The 25728-nt window shown below is 37.5% G+C and overlaps 1 protein-coding gene across 1 annotated transcript in view; it reads left to right on the top strand.

Moving 5' to 3' along the window:
• Positions 1-25728, top strand: part of ABCA12 (ATP binding cassette subfamily A member 12) — a 157094-nt gene that overhangs the window by 111966 nt on the left and 19400 nt on the right. Inside the window, exons 29-39 of the mRNA XM_063101417.1 lie at positions 1250-1468; positions 2669-2865; positions 3651-3811; positions 5242-5478; positions 5833-5983; positions 8274-8526; positions 9282-9368; positions 16989-17082; positions 20020-20147; positions 21439-21526; positions 23167-23272. Of these exons, the coding sequence (XP_062957487.1) occupies positions 1250-1468; positions 2669-2865; positions 3651-3811; positions 5242-5478; positions 5833-5983; positions 8274-8526; positions 9282-9368; positions 16989-17082; positions 20020-20147; positions 21439-21526; positions 23167-23272 (1721 nt within the window). The remainder of the gene's footprint in view (positions 1-1249; positions 1469-2668; positions 2866-3650; positions 3812-5241; positions 5479-5832; positions 5984-8273; positions 8527-9281; positions 9369-16988; positions 17083-20019; positions 20148-21438; positions 21527-23166; positions 23273-25728) is intronic.

Raw genomic sequence — 25728 nt, 5'->3', positions numbered from 1 at the left:
TCATATTAAAATTAATTTTGGGTGGGGGAATAAAAGGGGCCAAAGGAAGGTCATAAAATGAGTGAACATATATCCTCTGTCTTGTGCACGCCTTGTTTAAAGCCAGGGTTGGCTTTCTAGTGAGAATACAATGCTTAAAAGGCAAGATCTCTAATAGGCAACAAAAGACCAATGAACAAAAGGCATTTAGAAGGCTTTTGAAGAGGCTGCAATTTTAGCTGGGAATGCCCCATTTCATTGTTCTAAATAAAAACCTTTAACATAAAGAAGGAATCATGCAATTTGTTTTTCAATGTGTTTTTATGGGAAAATTGCATATTGTACCGATTCCCTGTTTAATATACAAGTATTAGCTGCAAGGCACTGGTTAGGTACTGAGACGTTGTGGTGAAAAAATGGGTCTTTCCCCTGCCCTCATAGGTCTTACGTTACAGTGGATATATATAAATATACATGATTTCCCAGTTTACTAACCATCTGAAAGACGGTGGGGAATTATCTAGGTGAGAATACTGTAGTCACAGTGTAGAAAAGGGACTGAAGATGACCAAAGAGCATGTGAGAAGTGGAGGTAGGAGCTTGGAGCGATGCGTTAGGTGAGTGGTGATGATAGCTGGCCCTGTGGTGGCGACTATGAAAATGGAGAGATGTGTGTGGTCTAAGGAGACATAGACAGGAGGAGGGTGCAGAACGACTTCTGGATTCCAGGCTTGTGCAACCAGCGTATGAATTTATCACACAATGAAAGAGGTAAGATGGATGAGGATGTGGGTTTGAGGGCAAAGATCTTGAGCCCAGTTTTAAACATGTTGAGTGTGAAGACACTGTAAGGCATCTCACGGAGAAGTGGCATCGTCTACTGGATGTATAGGACAAGGCTGGAACTGAGTGATGGGGTCTAGGTTAGAGATATCAACTTAAGACTTGTCAGCCTATAGATACTAGGGGGTGCCAGAGAAGCACATGAGTTTGCTCAAGGAGAGAGTGCACGTGCAATTAAAAAGCCACCACCACCACTACCACCATCAGATTCGTCATGATGTAGGATTTATGTAACACTCTAAATTATTAGACACTTAAAAGTCATTTTTATTGCTTTGTTCCCATTTAATGCCATTTTATTTCATAACTTGACCTTACCTGAGGAGATACACTGTAACATTTTTTGCTAACAACTGAGCTATATTTAGTCCCAATGTCGAGTTCAAATTCTTGGTTCATACCTAATTGATCATCTCTTCATTTCCAGCTCCATGTTAACTGGGCTGTTTGGGGCCTCAGCAGGTACCATCTTTGTGTATGGAAAAGATATCAAAACAGACCTCGACTCTGTGCGGAAGAACATGGGGGTCTGCATGCAGCACGACGTCCTGTTCAGCTACCTCACCACCAAGGAGCACCTTCTCTTATACGGCTCCATCAAAGTTCCTCACTGGACCAGAAAGCAGCTCCACGAGGAAGTGAAAAGGTGAGTTCTGACGGGACCGAGAGCATGAGCTGCCCACTCCTCTCAGAGACCCATAGCTGAGCTGGTCGAGCTCTGGTCGTAATAACAACAGGAAATGCTTTCTCACAGGACAATTGCTTTTTCGTTTTTCTACTTCTCTGGTATTGTATACATTTAACGTCATTGTCCTCACCAACCAGTTTTACTAAAATTGCTTAACTCTCTTCATCTCTGGCTCCCATATTGCCCCAAATCCTTTATTTCTAATCTCCATGGCTACTACACTGGTCCAAGCCCCCTAACTGGACTTCAGGCTTCCGCTCTTCCCTCATACAACCTATTCTTCAAAGAGCAGCCAGGGTGATCTTTTTAAGTTGCAAATCAGAACATGTCACTTCTGGGTTCAAACCCTCCAGTGGCTTCTTGCCACGCTCAGTGTAACACTCAATGATGTCTTTATCGAGGCATATGAGGCCCTACATGACCTGCCCCCAGTCTCATTTCTGATTTCTCTTCCTTCCACCCCCTCCATTCACTCTGCTCTAGGTACACTGGCCTAGTTGTGCACTTGGTTGTGCTAGGCTGCTCCAGCCTCAGAGTTTTTCACTTATTCTTCCTTCTATTTATAGCACCCTTCCCCAGACAGCCATCTCTTACTCCTCCACTTTACTGGTCTCTGCCCAAATGGCATCCTTTTCTGAGGTTACTGCCATGTATAAAATAGATGCCTAAAACAGCATGCCCCAGGCACTCCTCATCTCGTGTACCCTGCTTTATTTATTTTGTATTGCACTTATTACCTGGCATATTAGAAAGTTACTTGGGAATATGTTTATCAACTAGATTTCCCCCATATCCCTCCCGATACACACACATACTAGAACATAATCTCCATATGGGTAGGGCCTTTATTTGCTTACTGCTTTTCCCCAGCAGCTAAAATATGGCCTGGCACAAAATGAGCAGGCACTCTATAAATAATTGTCAAATGAATGAACTATATATTCCCTTGTGTTTTTTTCTGAGTATGACTTTTGTACCTCCAACTAGGTGATAAACAACAGAAAACTATATTATGAATCTTCAATAATTTATTGTACCTTACTGAGTACGTAATAGTTGCTTAGTGAATACCTAGCACTTAGGGTGTTTATTGTATTTTTGTTTTTAGTATTTAGATAGACTATCTATAAAAAATAACCACCATACATTTTTTTGAAGGACTTTAAAAGATACTGGACTGTACAGCCATCGTCATAAGAGAGTTGGAACGCTGTCAGGAGGAATGAAGAGGAAATTATCCATATCCATAGCTCTCATTGGTGGATCAAGAGTAGTAATTTTGGATGAACCATCCACTGGAGTTGACCCATGTTCTCGTCGAAGTATATGGGATGTTATATCCAAGAACAAAACTGGTATGAGTACTTTCTCATATCTTCTCCACCCAACAGTCCTAATTCTGTCCTCTGGGATACACTAAAGCAAGTTGAAGCCTTTTCTGTTTAATATTTTCTTTAAACATCTAAGATTGGCTCTTTGCTTTCTCAAGATTTCTCTTTTCCCAGCTAAATTTCTGGGTCAATTAGCTACTATCCTTCTAGTGCCCACTGTGAGCGGAGTACTTAACTGGCCTTTTTGAAAGCATGCAAATCCAGGAGAAGTTCCAAAGTCTGCCTAGAGGAGCTTAGAATCTAATTAGAGATATCAAACATACACAAATGAAAATAAATTGAAAACAGACTAAATAAGTGCTAACAGGATGTGAAGCAAAGGAGTAATCAGTGTGGAGTGGATTGATCAGAGAGGAATATGCAAAAAGTCTTTAAAATTATTGCTTTTTCATAGTGAAGGAAGGAAGAAAAAGAGACAGAGAAAGAAAGAGTGCAAAATGAAGCGCCAGGAGCAAAACTCTGACAATTGGGCAGGGTTGCCAGTGCCCACAGGACACAGGGTGGACACTTAGCCATACGGTGTAATAAATGCTTATTTGCTGCTGTCTTATATGGAAAGCACCTCAAATATTTAAGAACACTCCCTCCGAATTTCTCTTTGATCATTTTGGAAGTTCTTTGTGATCAGTTAGTATTTTAGTTAGCTCATAAAACGTGACCCCTTGCCCTTGTTTACTCCTGGTCACTCTCTGTCTTGGGGATGGTGCCTTCATTTTGCATTCTCTGTCACTCTCGTCTGTATTTTCAAGCCAGAACAATCATTCTGTCGACGCACCACCTGGATGAGGCAGAAGTGCTGAGTGACCGCATCGCCTTCCTGGAGCATGGTGGGCTCCGGTGCTGCGGGTCACCGTTTTACCTCAAGGAAGTATTTGGGGATGGCTATCACCTCACGCTCACCAAGAAGAAGGTTGGTAGGAGAGAAACCATATCTTCTTATGGGGGTCATACGTTGATTTTTTATATGAAATGGAGGCAGAATCTCTTCAAGTTTATTCAGTGCTAAAACTCATTAATATGCTAGCTTATTGGTTCTCAGACTTGAGCAAGCATCAGAATCCTGGAGGTCTTGGGTAAAAGCCAGACATCCGGCCCCATCCCAAGAGAATCAGATTCAGTAGGTCCAGAATAGGGCTCCAGAATTTAGTACATTTATAACAAGTTCCCAGGTGCTGCTGATGCTGCTGGTATGGAAACTGTACATTGAGAATCAAAATACTAGGTAAAAATTGATCTGCATTTTAGGGTTACTGATGGAGGATCAGCCTTTTAGTTTCCCTAACATTTCAGCCTTAAGGCTAAAAATTAGATTTTCTGCTTTATCAAAAGAAATTGAAGAGAATATGAAGTCATGTATTTACTTCCTGATTAGGACTCTTCAAGTGGCAGTGTGGAGACTATAACTAAGGTCAACCATGTCTTACATCTTTTTTTTTTCTTCCAAATTTTATTTTATTTTGTCAATATACGTCTTTTGAAGAACAAAAATCTGGCTAAGGAGTCATGTTACATCTAACAGAGCATATGATATAACAATACTGTGTAAGATACATATACTATTAGGCATGTTTTACTGTCTTCATTTATTGTAAACCTAATCATCCTGATGGTGATTTCCAAAATATAAAAAGTAGTTTATTGTTACATTTGTTAATCCATTCAGGAATGTGTGCATTAGGTGTGTATTATGCCTTATGATGTACCCAGCACTGTCCTAGGCAGTAGAGTTGCAGCAGTGAACTAATGACATTAAAATCCCTGGCCCCATGGAGTTTCTGTTCTGATGGAGTGTGAGGAATTCAGATGATACAATCAATAACTTTATTTAGTTATTAGCAATTAGTAATTAGTAAATTCTTTCGTATAGTTATTTCTGTGCTATGAATAGCAGGAGAGGGGAAAGAGGGAATGCTGGGTGGTGTAATTTATAAGCAGAGTAATAAGAGAAGTCTCTGAGAAAGGGACCATTGAGCCATGTGTTGGAGCCAGTGAGAGAAGAGAACATGTGGCTATCTGGGGCAAAGAAACAGCAATTACAAAGTCCTGAGGAAGGGGTATGCCTGAGCCTGACCCCCTCTAGCAACAGAAAGGACACTGTTGTTCCTGGAGTAGAGCACATGACAGGGAGGATGGTGGGCTATGAGGTTGGAGAATGGACAGGGTGGGGTGAGAACATGCAATTGATAGAATGGTGACTTGGGGACCCCAAATGGGATAGGGAGACACTGGACCTAAGTCAGGTCTGGAGTGGCCTAAAAGAACTCACTACCTTCTGTTTTGGGCCCTTGGGTACTACAGTGTAACGAGAAGGGAGTATCTAACTTCTGTTTTTGTCTCTAGAGTCCAAATCTAAATGCAAATACAGTATGTGACACAATGGCCGTGACGGCAATGATCCGCTCACACCTCCCTGATGCCTACCTCAAGGAGGATATTGGGGGAGAGCTTGTGTACGTGCTTCCTCCGTTTAGCACCGAAGTCTCAGGAGCCTATCTGTCACTCCTGAGAGCGCTGGACAGTGGCATGGGTGACCTCAACATTGGCTGCTATGGCATTTCAGATACCACCGTGGAAGAGGTACACCTGGACATTTCTTGTTTTCTTAAAGCCGGTATAACTTTTGCTGTTCCCTTAGAACAAATATGTTCAGTTTTTTAAAAAAGTAAAATAAATATTTTTAAGTAAGCATTTCACAAAACCAGTAAAGCTCAAAACTATCTCAATAGCATTCTTATGTAAGACTGACTTCTGAGAATAAAATGTTCCTCCAACCAGAGGACACATATTGTTTACATACAAAAATACTCAAAGTCAGATGGGAAATATTTGTCTGAATAAATGTGATAGAAATTCAAAATCAAAATTAAGCTTAGAAATTAGAAAAGATGTGCACATTTTATGTTAATGACGTGATCTGGCTTCTCTTTCTAGGTGTTTCTGAACTTAACTAAAGAGTCACAAAAAAATAGTGATATGAGTCTTGAACACTTAACACAAAAGAAAATCGGAAATTCCAGTACCAACGGCATCTCAACTCCTGACGATTTGTCTGTGAGCAGCAGCAATTTCACAGACAGAGACGGTATAAATCTAACGTGAATATTTTGATGAATTCCAATAGGTGACATGAGTGAGAAAATCACAGATTTTGATTTTTTAAAAATTCAACTTCAAAGTTTCTTTCTAACCTCAAAAATACTAAAGAAATAAAAGCTTCCCTTTTTAATATACAAAGTATTCATTAGACCAAATCTAATTCTCTCCTTTAAAAGTATGTACTTTGGAGAACATGAGACCTTCCTTGATAAGGTGGTAAAGTATTCCTTCAACCCACCACAAGTCATTTTCAAGGTGTAATTTACTACAATTTCAGACTCATGCTCAACAAGTTAAAGTCCTTTTTTAACTTGTCCAATAATTGGTGCTGTCCGATGATAGACAAGTTTATCTTATAGTTTATTCCCTGTTGTTAGACGTGTTCAAGTGGAGGCAATAGTCATGAAAAATAAGTTAAAAAAAAAAGAGTCATCGCTCTTTATGGTACCTCACTGGAAACCATGTCTAACCTCCCCTCACTCTGAGTCATTCAGGTGCTGAGAAAATGCTTTCAGGGAATAATCTCTGAAATGATAAAGCTGAACTTGATGGCTAAGAATCTATAATAATAGGTTCCCCCCCACCCCAATTCTTCACAAGGGATATATTTAAAAAATTATATTTCTTGACATTACTTTGAAAGATTGGCTGCTTTTGAAAATAACTTATATTGTCTCTTACTCTCTGACAGTTAATTTATACCTCTGGAAACACTGTTTTCTTAAGGAAGCATATAGTAAAATGATACATTAATTATAGAGTAGTCATTTAAGCAGTTTGCTTAAATTGGGAAAAATCTCTAGAAACAGAACTTTTAATTAAACATTTTCCTGGCTTTAAAACTCAGAAAAGATAATCTCCGATGTTTGCAAAATTCTGGAACTTGAGTCTCATTTGTCCTCTGCCATATTTCTCATTTATCAAATTTTGGGGAATAAAGTTGTGAAGTCCATGGAATTGAGGTCTTTGATTGGAAAGTGGTCATCTGCTTCAGGAAGTAAATGCTGTGTATTTTCCTCTGCGTTTGTCTCATAATTTGAAACTACTTTTCAGTCAAAATATTCCCCTCATTGACATTATCTTTGAGCAAGCACATTTGCTCCATTTGATACACCTGTAAGTCATCCACATGTAATTTCTCAAGAAACAGAAAAGCATACTAATTAACTCAAAATATTCAGTTCCTTCCACAGTTCCCTTTTGCAGAGATATGAGTTTGCATTTAAACTTGTTCACTCTGTTTAATTGGAATTCATTTTAAATTAAGCAGCTTTGTATTTTTTCTTATCAGCTAAATGAAGATCATGATTTTTGTGCTGCATAATTTGTGATGGAAAATTAAAAATATACACAGAGTTGACGAATACCGTCACCTTATTACATGTGAAGGCATGTGCGGTAACAGGCCTTCGGAGAGAATACTATATTTGAACTATATTTTAAAGAAGGCTGCTGAAATTATTAGCTGTAAGAGCTCTTTTGAGGTAGCAACAGTTTATGGCCTCCACAGTTGCTCTGATTCTCAGAAGCCATGAAATTTTTCGCAGCACCTGAAAAGCATTTCAAATTGGGAGGGAGGGTAGACATTTTTTCCAATAAGTTCTTTTTTGTGACTCTTGCGATAAAAATGGAGTTTTGAAAAGCTATATAATCATTCCAAATTTCTAAAGAGAATGTAATGAATGAGTGTTTGAGCTAGAATTATACTTTGGTGGAGAGGGATTTCCTTTTCCCACATTTAGGCTGAATTCTTTGGACCTCACATTAGAATCAGAGCCAATTAGACTCACAATCATGAAATTATTCACAATTGGAATGAGTTCTTGGACTAGGTTGGTGTTTTAGTCTCTAATTTCAATTCAATCTCTTGATAGAGGCTAGTCTTGAGTATTAGCAATTAGTAATATGTACTGGACTACACTGAAACTTGAGAGTTCGGAGACAGTATTTACTGATAAAATTATAGAAATCTAACTTTGACATGTAAAATTACTATGTTTATGACGAATATTTTGTGTATAGTGAATTACAATTTTCAAACCACTTTTACATACAGTTCTATATGAGATGGGTATTATGGTCCTCAATTTTCCCAGTCGAGAGGCTCAAGGCCAAAGCTGATAAGTGAATTGCTGAACCTCAAATCCAAATCTTTAAAATATAAGTTCTACCCACCACACCGTATTGTACCATCCATCCATAGTTTTTGAAGTTACTTTACTACTTGAATTATGAAGATTTCCCATAATTATATCAAATCTCTTTTTCTTAATCAGACAAAATCCTGACAAGAGGAGAGAGGTTGGATGGCTTGGGACTGCTATTAAAAAAGATAATGGCTATTCTCATTAAGAGGTTCCACCACACTCGCAGGAACTGGAAAGGTCTTATTGCTCAGGTTATCCTCCCCATCATCTTTGTAACCACTGCCATGGGCCTCGGCACACTGAGAAATTCCAGCAACAGTTATCCTGAGATCCAGATCTCCCCTTCTCTTTATGGCACCTCTGACCAGACAGCCTTCTATGCGTAAGTTTCTTTCCATTAATTAAGATTGTTTCCCAACAATCACAACAATTCCTTGAACTTGTGAACAGATATGATGTTGATGGGGGGAGGGGGGAGAGGGAGGGAAGAAAAGGAACATGAAAATCAACTACATTGTCTATTGATAAATTAAAATAAAATAAATTGAGTGTTTCCAAAATGCTTCTAGAGGTATAGGTGTACTTGACTGAATGCTGTGGAATGCTGAAGAATAGAGAAATCTGGACCCACAGTACCTAATTCTGCAAAAGGAATTGACAGTTTGATTTATTGTAATACATCACTTCTTATCACCAACAGATAACTTTTTAAGAATTTTGGCAGTCATCTAAAAACAAAGTTACAATACATATTTATTTTTAATGATTACACTTTAATCAAGAAAGCCAGGTTAGATGTGACTTCCCAATTTGTTGTAATATACAGGAAATAACTTTTTATTGATCTCAAGAATATTGAATATCAATGTCATAATTCTGTGTAATATAATGTTATATACAATAGATGATCACTAAATGTGTGTAATGATTAGGAGAATAATAAGGCAGCCAAACAGAGACAGGTGCATATTTTTTCCTGTGATACCATTTTTTTTTTCTGACACTGAGTCTTAGATTTTTAAGAAAACAATTCCATAGACAGCATGTTTCATTTCTTCAAATTATATGTGAACACAGTTTTAATATGGGAGATGAGTGGAAGAATCATGAATCTATTTCTGTTCTTTAATATTGCAGGAATTCTCACCCAAGCACAAAAGCACTGGAATCAGCAATGTGGGACTTCCCTGGCATTGACAACCTGTGTCTGAACACCAGTGATCTGTAAGTTGCTTGTGCTCTTTTTGTTTTGTTTTCAACATTCCAGTGTGTGTGTGTGTGCATGTGCATGTGAACGTGTGTATTCTTTGGCTGGAAGAGGGCGGTACCCTGACAAAAATCTTTTTTTTAACTGATTGTATCTCCTTTAGTTCATTCCAATATGCTACACTGTAATAACAAACATTAGATGCTTTATAATTTGTACAGCTCTTTTGTATGCATACTTTAACAATCACAACAACCCTACAAGTTATTAATCTCACTTTACGGTTAAAGAAACTGAGGCTCACAGGGACTAAGATACTTATCTAAAGAAATTTAGATAGTAAATTGTGTAGCTAGAGCTAAAACCAAGGTCTTCTGACTCCAATTCTCATATTTTTGCTCTATGCAGTGTTGCTTATTCAAATTTCCAAGATAGTACATAACACATATAAACCTGACATTAGTGCATTATTATACTAAAGCATCCCCATCCTGTCAGAAGAGAGGATGAAAGAGTAAAGAGAATAAAGGAGACAAAAATCCCCGTCCTGCCACAGTAAGACAATTCGGTGAGCTTTGGTCTCAATACCATTTAATCAAATAGATGCTATCCCTCAATACCCCACCACAGAATGTCAAATTACTTGAAAATGGTAGTGCAATCTATATTTAAGTTATAAAAAATCAGTAAATTGTTTTTTTTTTTCCTTGATTTAAATTTTCTTTTTTTTTTTTCCCTTGATTTAAATTTTCTTTTCTTTTTTTTTTTTTTAAATTTTATTTTGTCGATATACATTGTAGCTGATTAATGCTCCCCATCACCAAAACATCCCTCCCTTCTCCCTCCCCCCCTCCCCCCCAACCATGTCCTTTCTGTTTGTTTGTTGTATCAACTTCAAATAATTGTGGTTGTTATATCTTCTTCCCCCCCCCCCCCGGTTTGTGTGTGTATGTGTGTATGTGTGTGTGTGAATTTATATATTAATTTTTAGCTCCCACCAATAAGTGAGAACATGTGGTATTTCTCTTTCTGTGCCTGACTTGTTTCACTTAATATAATTCTCTCGAGGTCCATCCATGTTGTTGCAAATGGCAGTATTTCATTCGTTTTTATAGCTGAGTAGTATTCCATTGTGTAGATGTACCACATTTTCCGTATCCACTCATCTGATGATGGGCATTTGGGCTGGTTCCAACTCTTGGCTATTGTAAAGAGTGCTGCGATGAACATTGGGGAACAGGTATACCTTCGACTTGATGATTTCCATTCCTCTGGGTATATTCCCAACAGTGGGATGGCTGGGTCGTATGGTAGATCTATTTGCAATTGTTTAAGGAACCTCCATACCATTTTCCATAGAGGCTGCACCATTTTGCAGTCCCACCAACAATGTATGAGAGTTCCTTTTTCTCCGCAGCCTCGCCAGCATTTATCGTTCATAGTCTTTTGGATTTTAGCGATCCTAACTGGGGTTAGATGGTATCTCAATGTGGTTTTGATTTGCATTTCCCGGATGCTGAGTGATGTTGAGCATTTTTTCATATGTCTGTTGGCCATTTGGATATCTTCCTTAGAGAAATGCCTACTTAGCTCTTTTGCCCATTTTTTAATTGGGTTGCTTGTTTTCTTCTTGTAAAGTTGTTTGAGTTCCTTATATATTCTGGATATTAATCCTTTGTCAGATGTATATTTTGCAAATATTTTCTCCCACTCTGTTGGTTGTCTTTTAACTCTTTTAATTGTTTCTTTTGCTGTGCAGAAGCTTTTTAGTTTGATATAATCCCATTTGTTTATTTTTCCTTTGGTTGCCCGTGCTTTTGGGGTCGTATTCATGAAGTCTGTGCCCAGTCCTATTTCCTGAAGTGTTTCCCCTATGTTTTCTTTAAGAAGTTTTATTGTCTCAGGGTGTATATTTAAATCCTTAATCCATTTTGAGTTGATTTTAGTATATGGTGAGAGGTATGGATCTAGTTTCATTCTCCTGCATAACGATATCCAGTTATCCCAGCACCACTTGCTGAAGAGGCAGTCCCTTCCCCAGTGAATAGGCTTGGTGCCTTTGTCAAAGATCAGATAGCAGTAAGTGTGAGGGTTGATTTCTGGATTCTCTATTCTATTCCATTGGTCAGTGTGTCTGTTTTTATGCCAGTACCATACTGTTTTGGTTATTATAGCTTTGTAGTATAGCTTAAAGTCAGGTAGTGTTATGCCTCCAGCTTTATTTTTTTTGCTCAGCATTGCTTTGGCTATTCGTGGTCTTTTATTGTTCCATATAAATGTCTGAATAGTTTTTTCCATTTCTGAGAAAAATGTCTTTGGAATTTTGATGGGGATTGCATTGAATTTGTATATCACTTTGGGTAGTATGGACATTTTCACTATGTTGATTCTTCCAATTCAAGAGCATGGAATATCTTTCCATCTTCTTGTATCCTCTCTAATTTCTCTCAGCAGTGGTTTGTAGTTCTCATTATAGAGATTTTTCACCTCCTTGGTTAACTCTATTCCTAAGTATTTTATTTTTTTGGTGGCTATTGTAAATGGGCAGGCTTTCTTGATTTCTCCTTCTGCATGTTCACTATTGGAGAAAAGAAATGCTACTGATTTTTGTGTGTTGATTTTGTATCCTGCTACTGTGCTGAAATCATTTATCAATTCCAAGAGTTTTTTTGTAGAGGTTTTAGGCTGTTCGATATATAGGATCATGTCATCTGCAAACAGGGACAGTTTGACTTCATCTTTTCCAATCTGGATGCCCTTTATTTCCTTCTCTTCTCTGATTGCTCTGGCTAGTACTTCCAACACTATGTTGAATAGGAGTGGTGAGAGTGGGCATCCTTGTCTAGTGCCTGTTCTTAAAGGAAAAGCTTTCAGCTTTTCCCCATTCAGGATGATATTGGCAGTGGGTTTGGCATATATGGCTTTAATTATGTTGAGATACTTTCCCTCTATACCTAACTTATAGAGGGTCTTTGTCATGAATGAGTGCTGAACTTTATCAAATGCTTTTTCAGCATCTATAGAGATGATCATATGGTCCTTGTGTTTGAGTTTATTAATATGGTGTATCACATTTATTGATTTGCGTATGTTGAACCAACCTTGCATCCCTGGGATGAATCCCACTTGATCGTGATGAATAATTTTTCGTATGTGTTGCTGTATTCTGTTTGCTAGTATTTTAGTGAGGATTTTTGCATCTATATTCATCAAGGATATCGGCCTGTAGTTTTCTTTTTTGGTTATATCTTTACCTGGTTTTGGTATCAGGATGATGTTTGCTTCATAGAATGAGTTTGGGAGATTTGCGTCCGTTTCAATCTTTTGGAATAGTTTGTAAAGAATCGGTGTCAATTCCTCTTTGAATGTTTGGTAAAATTCTGCTGTGAATCCATCTGGTCCTGGGCTTTTCTTTGTTGGGAGCCTTCTGATAACAGCTTCAATCTCCTTTATTGTTATTGGTCTGTTCAAATTTTCTACGTCTTCACGGTTCAGTTTTGGGAGCTTGTGTGTGTCCAGAAATTTATCCATTTCCTCCAGATTTTCAAATTTGTTGGCGTATAGTTGTTTATAGTAGTCTCGAATGATTCCTTGTATTTCAGATGAATCAGTTGTAATATCGCCTTTTTCATTTCTAATTTTGGTTATTTGAGTCTTCTCTCTTCTTTTTTTTGTTAGCCATGCTAATGGTTTGTCAATTTTATTTATCTTTTCAAAAAACCAACTTTTTGATTCGTTGATCTTTTGAATTGTTTTTTGGTTTTCAATTTCATTCAGTTCTGCTCTGATCTTAATGATTTCTTTCCGTCTGCTAACTTTAGGATTGGATTGTTCTTGTTTTTCTAGTTCTTTAAGGTGAAGTGTTAGGTTGTTCACTTGCCATCTTTCCATTCTTCTGAAGTGAGCATTTAATGCAATAAATTTTCCCCTCAATACTGCTTTTGCAGTATCCCACAGGTTTTGGTATGATGTATCATTGTTTTCATTAGTTTCAATAAACTTTTTGATTTCCTGCTTGATTTCTTCTTGGACCCATATGTCATTAAGTAGAATGCTGTTTAATTTCCATGTGTTTGTATAGTTTCCAGAGTTTTGTTTGTTATTAATTTCTAGTTTTAATCCATTGTGGTCTGAGAAGATACATGGGATAATTCCAATTTTTTTGAATTTATTGAGACTTGATTTGTGACCTAATATGCGATCTATCTTGGAGAATGATCCATGTGCTGATGAGAAGAATGAATATTCTGAGGTTGTTGGGTGGAATGTTCTGTAGATATCTGCCGAGTCCAATTGGTCTAGAGTCTTGTTTAGATCTTGTGTTTCTCTACTGATTCTTTGCCTAGATGATCTAATATTGACAGTGGAGTGTTCAGGTCCCCTGCTATTATGGTATTAGTGTCTATTTCCTTCTTTAGGTCTAATAGAGTTTGTTTTATAAATCTGGTTGCTCCAACATTGGGTGCGTACATATTTATGATTGTTATGTCTTCTTGATGGATCAGTCCTTTTATCATTAAGTAGTGTCCCTCATTGTCTCTTTTTATGGTTTTTAGTTTAAAGTCTATTTTGTCAGATATAAGAATAGCCACTCCAGCTCGTTTTTCTTTTCTGTTTGCATGGTAAATCTTTTTCCATCCTTTCACTCTTAGTCTGTGTGAATCTTTATGGGTGAGGTGGGTCTCTTGTAGGCAGCATATAGTTGGGTCCTGCTTTTTGATCCAGTCAGCCAGTCTGTGTCTTTTAATTGGGGAATTTAAGCCTTTAACATTAAGAGTTGTTATTGAAAGGTGTTGATTTATTCTTAGCATTTTATTGGTTGTTTGGTTGTCGTAGGTGTCTTTTGTTCCTTGCTTTCTGATTTACTGTTTGGTTTCTTTGTTTGTTGGTTCCTTAGGTTGTAGATAGTGTTTTTGTTAGCTTGTTTTCTCTTCATGAATGCCATTTTTATTGTACTAGCGGGTTTAGATTTTTCTTAGGTTTTTATGGCAGTGGTAGTTATTTTTCAGGAACCAAACCCAGTACTCCCTTGAGGATTTCTTGTAAGGGTGGTCTTGTGGTAGTGAACTCCCGCAGTTTTTGTTTGTCTGAGAAATATACTATTTGCCCCTCATTTCGGAAGGATAGCCTTGCAGGGTAGAGTATTCTTGGCTGGCAATCTTTGTCTTTTAGTATTTTGAAAATATCATCCCATTCCTTTCTAGCTTTTAGGGTTTGTGATGAAAAGTCTGATGTTAACCTGATTGGGGCTCCCTTATAGGTGATTTGACGCTTCTCTCTTGCAGCTTTTAAGATTCTCTCTTTGTCTCTGAGTTTTGCCAATTTGACTATGACATGTCTTGGAGAAGGCCTTTTTGGGTTGAATACGTTTGGAGATCGTTGAGCTTCCTGGATCTGAAGATCTGTGATTTTTCCTATACCTGGGAAGTTTTCTGCCACTATTTTGTTGAATATGTTTTCAATGGAATCTCCATTTTCCTCCCCTTCTGGAATACCCATGACTCGGATATTTGAGCGCTTGAGGTTGTCTGATATCTCTCTCAGATTTTCTTCCATGTCCTTGATTCTTTTTTCTTTCTTTTTGTCTGCTTGTGTTATTTCAAACAGCCCATCTTCAAGTTCAGAGGTTCTCTCTTCAACTTCGACAAGCCTGCTGGTTAAACTCTCCGTTGTGTTTTTTATTTCGCTGAATAACTTCTTCAGTTCAGCAAGTTCTGCTACATTTTTTTTCAGGACATTGATTTCCTTGTATATTTCCTCTTTCAGATCCTGTATACTTTTCCTCATTTCATCATGATGTCTAGCTGAGTTTTCTTGTATCTCATTCAGTTTCCTTAGAATTATCACTCGAAATTCCTTATCAGTTATTTCAAGGGCTTCTTGTTCTATAGGATCTAGAGTATGAGATTTATTAACTTTTGGTGGTGTACTTTCTTGATTTTTTGTATTTCTGGTGTCTTTTTTTTGGTGTTTATTCATTGTGGCAGGGGGTTTCACAGTCCACCGGTTTAAGACTAATGACTAACTAGGATGTTGCTGTGGTTGCCAATTTGGTATGGCTCCCGCCGTGACTGCTCAGTTGGCCTCTAGTGTCTTGTGTGTGTGGTTGCCTCGGGTCTTGGGCTTCTCCGGGGATCCACCTTTCTGGTCAGCTTGTACTCTGCTGGGCTGGTGGATCACGTACCACAGGGTGTGTGATCTCTGTTGAGCTTTCACTTTCTGTACAGGACTTCTCCCCGTTCAGTGTGCTCTGGCCCAGGCTGTTAGATCGTGCAGTGGCGACCCCACCGGGTGTGTGGTTTCTGTCGAGTCTCCGCCTCCCTGGCCGCACGTCTCCCCCCTCTGTGCACACTGTGCTGGGTTGGGGCGTGTCTTCTGCACCCCTCGTCTATCAGCTGGGCCTTCAAGACCCTGCTCAGCACCGCCTCGTCCAGGAAGTCTACCAGGTTTCTGCTAGGCACAGACGACCAGTCTCTCTGGGTGCCTTTGTAGCACTGTGTAGATCTTTCTCGGGTCTTGTTCACCTTTGTATCCCCCCGGTATAAACCGAGTCTAGTGCCCGCCTGCAGCCTGCTCTCCGGCAGGTTCAAGCGGACCTGGGAACTCTCCTACCACACTATTCCCAACCAGAAATTCGTTAGGCTTTTTTCCAAACTGGTGGTCGCAGAGATGGTATCTGCCTCCCAGTAACAGGAAGTTTACCGGGGCCGGAGTCCAGGGTGTGGTGGAGTGACAGTCGGCCCGCCCGTACTTCCTTGCCCTCCCAAAACTGGTCGGGACGCCCCACACCCCCAGCCCTGCCAGAGAACCGTGGAGGGAGTGGGAGAGGAGGTCGGCCCGCAGGGTCCGGAAAGCCCCGCGCCAGGCCAAGCAAATGGGCTCAGTGATGGCCGAGCAGGGCGGAGCTGCCCGCACCTGGGAAAATGGAGGCAGCACCGGGGCAGTGAGTGGCCTGGTGGTGCAGGCGGGGAGCCGCGTGGGCATCCACCCCCCCGAACAGAGCTGTGCCAGGGATCACTCACAGTGCTGTGCCAGGTCGGGCGCTCGCTCTGTCTCTGGTTTGTTGCCTTCCGTGTTCTCCGCGCTGCTCCGTGTTCTCGGCGCTGCCGCCTCGGGCTGGTCAGTCGCGGCGCCGCTTGGGCGCTCCCAGGAATCTTCTTTAATGCCGGCCTGAAACCTCGAATCCTGAATAGGGCAGCTGGCCGCCTTCAGTGCGGCCCCAGCCTCCGGGATCCTGGCTGCATCCACAGCAGCCCTGGCGCCGTGTTCCCTGTTTCAAGACTCGCTTTTGCAGCTAAGAATCAGTTCTTTTCCTGCTCCACACTTCAAAGCTGTTGCCGGTAAATGAGGCAGCCTCTCCTGCCGGGGGCAAAGTGGCGTTGAGCCCCCACGACCGTCCAGCAGCAGCGGTCCTCCCTTAAGAGATGGCCAGAGGAAGGTCCACAAGTTTCCCGGCTGCCTGAGGCCCAGTGGCCACCTTTTCCACCTCAGCTACTCCGCGCCAGCCGCCGCAGCCGCCGCCATCTTGAAACTCCTCCTTGATTTAAAAAAATCAGTAAATTGTACCTAGGACTACACACCTGAATTTAATACCAAGTACTTGCTAATAAGCTCATACATAAAGATTTATTTTGCAGGCGATGTTTAAAGAAAGACAGTCTGGAAAAATGGAATACCAGTGGAGAACCTATCACTAATTTTGGTGTTTGCTCCTGCTCAGAAAATATCCAGGTAAGATAGAATTCAGTTTTAATGAAGTGGGAAAAAGAAGGGAGTAAATATTGAAACTTGAAAGATCTATCTGGGTTACCAAGGAGTCAGTATAATTTCATTTTATTGAAGCTATTAACTCAGAGATATGGACCTGGGTAGCTCAAAAATACTGACTTTGAACTTCAGGTCACTGTTTTAAATCCTTCTCAGGACCAATTTCCAAAGGTAGGTAATTGTGTGATGGTCTTTGTGGTAACCAACTGAAAACGAATTTTCAGTCTTGATTCAGTTCTGTCTAGAAAGCTTTATGTTTCACATGACAAAGTCCACCATAACTGTCATATTTGAAAATACAGTACGATTGCCAATGTAGTGGTCGGCTGGGGAGTCAATAATGTGTAAATCCAGAGCAGAACTCGATATGTCGCTAAGAACACCTCCAGGTTACAGACAAAAATCATTTCTTGAAAGAAATAGAAAAATGATCCAACAATCACTTACTCTTGTCAACATTCTATAGATACTGACCTTAGCTGTCTAAGCCTATCTATTTGCCAAACTTCTAAGAGAACTAAATTCACTAGGAAAGTTAAAGATTGTTGAAGAAAAGGGGTCACTATTAGTCTGTAAGAGTCACTATATTGTCAACTTACTTTCTCAAAGTGGGGTATCTAGCAATATTTTTTTTCAAAATGACACATGGTTATACCCTGAACTGTTTTGGTACAATATTTTAGAATAAAAATATTTTTAGTGAATACAACCCATTTTGGTATTTTCCTGCAAAATGGTAACAAGAAGAGCTGGGACTCAACAACTGAAATCCTTGCAAATTAAAAAATTATTCTCACCCACTATATAGAATTTTTTAATCCCTCATCTAATTTAGCTGATTTCTGAAATTCTTCATGTTTTTTCTTAGTTCACAGTAAAAGTCAACTAACTTAATATTTAAAATTAGAATCTGAGTAATTTTTATTAACCAAAAAAACCCCAGTAGATTTAAATTTTTTTAACTTGTGTGTCATTTAAATAATATCTCCAGAACGATTTTCAACTGTTTAATAACAATGAGAAATAAAAATAAAGCCACAAAGCAATACCACTCCACACTCACCAGAAAGGCTAAAATTAAGAAGGAAAATTCCAAGTGTTAGCAAAAATGTGCAGCAGCCAGAACTCTCATACTCTGCTGATGGGAATTTAATTTGGTGCAAACAGTTTTAAAAACTAGCAATATATGCTAATGTTGAAAATATGCATACCCTGTGGAACCTGCAATTCCACTATTATTATATACCTATCAGAAATATGAACAGATTCACTAAGAGACATATACTAGGAAATTCATAGCAACACTGTAATAGTTCCCCATATGTCCACCAACAGTAGAATAGATAAGTCAAATGTGATATATTTTCACAATGGAATACTATATGCATATACAGCAAAATAATTGATGTGCAACTATACACATCATATGGAAAATTCTCACAAAAATAATGACAAGAGAAAAGAGTCAGACACAAGATAGTGCAAATTATATTATTCCATTTATATAAAATATAGAAAAAGTCAAAACTAATCTGTCTTTTACTTTGGGGGTACTAGTGATTTGAAAGGAGTGTAATGAGAGGCCATCTAGGGTATTGGGATTGTTTTATTTCCTGACTTGGTTGCTGGTTACACAGGTATATTCAGTTTGTCAAAATTCATCAGGTGGTACACTTAAAATACATGTGTTTTTCTCCATGTATAATATAATTTAGTAAAAAAGTTAAGCTAAAAAAATGTGCTGTATAGGTAAGAGTATCTTCCACTTGTAGATCACCTTCTAGAACAGTACTGGTTTCACAAATAATTAAGGTGCTGTACAGATAAGCACATCTTCCTTTAATTATTTGTGAAACCGTTGCTTTTCTGGAAGGTGATCTTCAAGTTGATACAATTTGATGTGAGATGAAATCCAGCACTGGATTTTTTAGAGCAATGTGCAACTTTGTGTTCTTGGGACACACGTGTGGTGCTAGCTGCAGGCTCTGGGACATAGTGTGTAGAGATTAAAGGAAAAACTGGAAAAGTGCTAGACTTTTCCCAAACTGAATGGCAATGAAGCATGAGATGGGACACTGAAAAGTAAGTCAGAAGGTGCAGAAAGCTATGAACATAAAAATAAATGAGCATAAAAATAAGAACTAAGCTCTAAACAAATGTACGTGGTAATGTAAGATGTTAACAATGGGGAAACTGGACAAGGGATATACAGAAATTGTCTGTACTATCTCTATGACTTTTCTGTAAATCTAAAATTATTCCAGACTAAAAGTTTGTGTGTAGAAAACTGATATATATAAAACAAATATATATGAGTATATAAAACTTCTATGTATAACAAATATATATAAAACATATAAAACTAATATACACACACAAATGCAATATATAAAAGACTAATATATATAACTAAGCTCTGTCTCCTAGGTTAGGTACCTAAAACTAATGTATTGAACGTTTCATCCACTGCTGTCAGCCCCGACGAGTTACATCTGTTAACATTACCATTCCAGTTTGAGGCAAACAATTTTTTGGCTTTCACTATGAATTATTGAGGGAATTTTGAGTCATCTTAATGTTTAATGTCATTCTTCAAACATATTAAGCTTGTCAGCACAGCGCAAGGAATATCATACATTTGTTAACTTGTGTTCTTTTTTGGCTTTAAATGAGTCCTAAATACATGTATATGCTCCAAATATATAATAACTATGTGTTCTAATTTCTAAGCACAGGCAAGATGACTTCTTTTTCAAAGCTCTTTAGAGTCACAGGACAGTCTTATCACACTCTACCAGTTGCAGTAATAGACAAATCGTGAGACTGAAGCTCCTTGACATTGTATATTTAATTTGCACAGCATTGCCAGAAAAAAACGTAACTTTTAACTTTATTTTTTAGGAATGTCCTAAATTTAACTATTCCCCACCTCATAGAAGAACTTATTCTAACCAAGTAATTTATAACCTCACTGGGCACCGCATGGAAAATTATCTTATATCAACTGCAAATGAGTTTGTCCAAAAAAGGTAAAGTATTCTGTTTATTATATATTTAATTGCTTTCTAATTTTAGTAGTAACTGTCTTGTAAACTTGAGACAATAGAGGCAATAAATGCAAATTTCTAGTATTTATATGGTTAAGTTCTGTTTTACCTAGACAACCTTCTGTATTAAAATTTAAGTAATGACTGTAAATTAAGATTTATTTTAGCAAACTGAAAAGTATTTTTAGGCCTCAAAAATGTATATTAAATTTGTATATTTTTTCTGGAAGCAAAAAAGAAGTTATTGACTGGATTATACTAGCTTAGAGAGTTTTAAGGCATGCCTTTTGGTGACAATTGGCAATTTCTTCTTTACTCCATCTCTTCCCTCCTTCATTTCTCAGCATACATAAATAATTAACATTCACTGTAAAATAATTAGAAACTTACAGGTGAGCAAAGCATATTATTTTTTCACCCAGATATAACCACTATTAATATTTTGGTGTATATCCTTCAAGAAATTTTCTGTTCACAGATATACATGTAAATATTTTCAACAAAATGGATTTTATTATAAACAAACTGTTCTAAAGCCTGCCTTTTTAAAAAAACCAACAATATACTATGATGGTATTTGCATGCCACAACTATAGCTGTAGAGCATCATATTTAGGATGACAGCCATAAGATTATTTTAATATAATTGCACCATTATTTATTTAACTTGACCCTAATTTGGTGAACATTTAAATTAAGCTTTTCTTAAAATTATTACTTGATTTTAAAAATCAACTTTTTATTTTTAGGAGATCATGAACTTACAAGGTAGTTAAATAGACCCAAGTTACTTTCAAACATCCAGGAAGAGAGAAAGTATAGCACCAGGTGACATGCTAGGGAAAAAATGCCTGAGGTATAGAAGAAATTGATCCATTTGAAAAAAGATAAGAACTAATGTTATATCACTTTTGTATTGTCTAAAAAAAATATTTAAGCATGAAAACATTAAGATTTTTTGAGATGGTGCATAGGTCAGTTAAAATGAAAGAATTGGTTAGATTATATGTCACATCACTTGTTTTCAGAATGATTACTGTACATATGCAATTGTTTAGAAGTACTTTTTATCTCTAGTTATAATGTACACTGGAGACTAAATATGGTAAAGAGAATCAATAAAAATGTAAGATATTTGTCAGGCAGTATTTATTTTATATTATAAATGTGTTCCTAATGGAAAGAAAAAATTGAGCTCCTAGTTACGTACCTTTTATCCACCTATGAAAATTTTCTACATTAAAACAAATATAAATTTTATTACTCTACATAGATATGGAGGTTGGAGTTTTGGGCTGCCTTTGACTAAAGACCTTCGTTTTGACGTAACAGCAGTTCCTGCTGATAGAACACTTGCCAAGGTAAATTATGATTTTTCTTCTGAGATGTCATACAAATGAGAATGTGAAATTGATATGTTCAAGCATTTTCATGAGGTAAAAACAAAACATGGGTATGATCAATTTGGCATTATGCATGCCCTGTAGCACAGTGGTTCCAGTCCTGTGTATGTACCCTAGGGAAGAGTGTACACATAAGCCCCAGGATATATGCACAAAACTGTACATAGTTGTATTTCTCATAATAGCCAAAAACACAACCCCAAATACCCATATGCAGTAGAATAAAGAGATAAATTGTTTTGTATTCATTCAATAAAACTTTAACAATGTAAATAACTCGGCTTCAAGATTAGACAAAACTCAACCATATTGTTTAGGGGAAAGAGAGAGAGTACTGTGATTTGGAAGGACACAGAAGGTCAGGGAGAAGGTATTCTGGATGTTGGCAATTATTATCTTTCAATCCATGTGATGCTTTAATGGGTGTGCTCTCTTTATCATTTTTTTATACTCTACACTTATGTTTAATGCATTTTTCTTTATGTATATAGCTTTTTAGAGAATGGAAAGTATGTTTAGCCTTGCTTCTTAAAGAGCTTAACTGACTTTGATGGAGATAAATAATCTGTTGGCTTTTTATTATTTTTTTCCCTCTAAATCATAACTAGAAACAAGCTAGAGTCACAGAATCAGCACATGTGATTACCCATATGATCAATGATAGTCTAAGGGATTCTAAATTATCCTTCACCGATTTCTCACTTAATAGTAAGAGACATATATGCTCTTGGGAAAAGTAGGGAAACTAATATTTATTTAGTGACCGTTATATGTCAAGCATTAATATTACCTTTTACACAAAATACCTAATTTCTGCCTCACATCCCTATGAGACAGATATTATTGGTCCTGTTTTAGCTGATTTCCACAAGGTCATGTAAAAAGTTAATTGTAATGCTGGAGGTTTCAGTGCCTGCCTTTTCGTCCTCTCCTTCCTCTCTCCACAGTGTAAATATTCTTTCGTCAGCAAGGAAGTTTCTAACACAAAATCATTCTTAAACGAAATTTGTAATTTTGAATTATCAAGCACGTTTCTTGAGTTGAGGTACACCATTATTTTAAACCCCTTGTTTTTGACATCGAAGGTGAAGTAACTCACTGTCTTGTGAGGTATAACTACGAATAGAAAGTTAGTGGGGGAATTTCATTGTTATCAATCCTGTTGCTAAGGACACATGCTTGTATATGTATTTTATTTCTTCAGCCTGGTCTATATGCCTTCTGTTTTCATTCCTATTATTAAGTGCTAGAATATCTTAGTTCTACTCTCAGAATCACCATGGATCCTCTACAGAGAGAGTTGTGATAATGATTTTTGCAATTTATTTCAAGCTTTTCCTATAGAGAAGATCCGGAATAACCACTAACTTAGTTCTGTCACACACAACTGTCTTCCCAAACTTTGCCCATCTCTAAGTTGGAAATTTATAGGTCTGTGGTCAACACTCTGGGGTATAGTTTAACCTTCCAACATGAAATGAGTTATTGGGAAATTGGTGCTCCTATTTTAAATATAAATAAGGTAGCCTGTCAGATGTTAAGACAGCCTAATTTATTTGAACACAATATTGATTTGGCCTTCTTTTGGAATTTGACAGGTATGGTATGATCCAGAAGGCTATCACTCCCTTCCAGCCTACCTCAACAGCCTGAATAATTTTCTCCTGCGCGTTAACATGTCAAAACATGATGCTGCCCGACACGGTAAAGTTACTTACAAAGAAGTGTCTTGTATTGCAACTTTGATACTCTTCAGATAAACATGCACATTATATCCTGTTTCCTTCAAGTGGTGGGTATTTTATGGTATCTAAATCATGGGGCTTTAAAAGGAGTTTAGAAGTAGTAACTACCGCCAGATGGAATATTCTGGATAATCCTCTTAACTTCAGGTTAATTTAGTTTCCTCATTTATCAAGTCAGGATAATAATGTTGACTTCGCACTCATGTCTGCTGTCACACCTAGTAGTTACATCTCATAGGAAAATATTTTCAAACTGTTACCATAGGCTAAAATTTTTTGAACTATAAATGTTTACAAATATTGTTCTTACATCTAAACATAAAGACAAAACTTCTAAACTGAAAAACACTACAGCTGACCCAAAGTGCTATCATTTATTGAGCACTTCCCATATGGTACATGCTTTATATGAAATGTTGCTGATCCTTACAGCACCCTCAGGGTGTTATTGTTTCCTACTGTTATTTCTCTGAGGCCCCAAAGTGGGATTCAGACCCAGGACTGTCTGACTACTGCCTGTTTATTTTTCTTTTTTCTTTTCTTTTGTTATTTTTAAAAATTTAACATTTATGTGTACATATTTGGAGGGTGCAGTGTGTTGTCTCCATACATGCACATGCTGTACATTGACCACTTAGGGTGGACAGAGTAGCTTTGTACCTGTTAATCCACCACATCCCCTCTGCCTGTTCATACTTCTAATACTCTGTATGGCTTCTCTGGACTCAGCCAGGTTGACTTCAGTTGAGTTTCCCTAGAGTCTTCCACAAAGTTTTAAAATAAGGTTTGGCATTTGAAAGAGACTGATTTATTTTTTTTCTAATTCAATTACTGTTCATCAGACCATTTTATCTTCTTGAGACTTGCTCAAATTATTCTTTCATACTTATCCTAAAACAAAAAAAAAGAAGAAGAAATATGGAGAAAAACTGAATAACACAATTGCTGGTCATGGCTAAGTTTCTAGCCTGATATCTAGCCTGTCAAGTAGAGAAAAAGACACCACACATCTATCAGAAATGCCAACATCTACTTTTCTGTCATCTATCTCCTGTTGGACATAATAGTGTTTGCCAGATGTTTTGGTGAATATAGAAGTAAACTGTAGAGTGAAATACTCATTCCAGCAGCAGACTCTTTAGGAGTCTTCATTTCAGAGAAAACAGTATTTTTCCCAATTGCTTTGGCATTTTCCTAGCAGGAGGAACCATGAAGAAAATAACAAGATTGATAGTCCTTAGACCTAAAGCATCAATAAAGGGCATAGTCAAAGTGGTTAATTAAATTAAATGGTGACTAAAGCCAGGTGCGTCCAGTGTAACCTAGTTTGAAATACTGTTGAACACTTGACTTTCCGTAGGATGTTTTATTCAGAGCAAAAGATATTTACTGTTGTGACAGATAATGAAAGTACAAAAACTATAGAAATGACTAAAACAAAATGTAGCAAAGATAAAGAGAGCAAGAGACCAATGCCATGTTTGAAGGGTCAGCTCTCTGAAACCTGTATTCCAGATTCCTTTGTAATTACTGTTCTTTACTTAGATCGAGGCAATCTGAGTCACTCTGGACTCCAGCAGGCTTGTTGTAGCTTCTACCATTGTATTTTAAGTTACAGAGCATAAAGAATTAAAAGTTCTAGAACATAAACTTTATATTGACCCTAAGCTGAAATTATTGTTTCTAATTTAAATATAAGGCTTAGCTTCAGTATATAACTGAATAGAGGTTAGTAGTAGTGTGCCCTCTATATTTTATTCATTTTTATTATATAGACCTATGAAATTGGTAGCTTTCCACCCTCTCTGGAGGGAGTTTGAGTTCTTTTAAAGAAGAAATTTGTATCACCCTAAGATACTTTTATTGTTTCATAATTCATGTATGGGGTCTACCATGGTAATATTACTGGTCTTTCAAAATTAACCTAATTCTCCTGCCACTTCCCCCTAACACACTACTCGTTTGAAGGCTGCTTTGTTAGATTCTGCATAAATTGGGATTTTACTTTAGCTGTTAAATTGATTTTCTTTGAATTCGAACATGCTAATAAAAATCTTTTAATTAGCTTTCCTTTGCAATGTAAATATCTGTTATATTCATGTGGTTCCCTCTAGTGGTTAATTCTACATGAAAATTCTGTTCTTCCCCCAAAATACAGGTTTGCTCGTTTTCCCTGACAAATATTGCACAACTAGGCTCTTTTTCAAAAATACCAACACATGGCCCCTTCCACTCCAGTGTTTACTCTTACCTTTTGTTGCATTAGTAGCAACAGTCAGTGGGAAGCAGCTCATTTTAGGTTTACAACTGTAGAGACAACATAAAATGTCTTATTTAAATATATATGTGGAGAAAGTATGAATTGAAAGGTTAAGATTTGATTCAATTTAATGAGCATTCATTACTAATCACTGT

Source organism: Cynocephalus volans, chromosome 1 (genome assembly GCF_027409185.1).
Source record: "Cynocephalus volans isolate mCynVol1 chromosome 1, mCynVol1.pri, whole genome shotgun sequence".
Classification (NCBI taxonomy): Eukaryota; Metazoa; Chordata; class Mammalia; order Dermoptera; family Cynocephalidae; genus Cynocephalus; species Cynocephalus volans.
The sequence above is the reverse complement of the archived record's forward strand: the minus strand, read 5'-3'. Positions and strand labels throughout refer to the sequence as shown.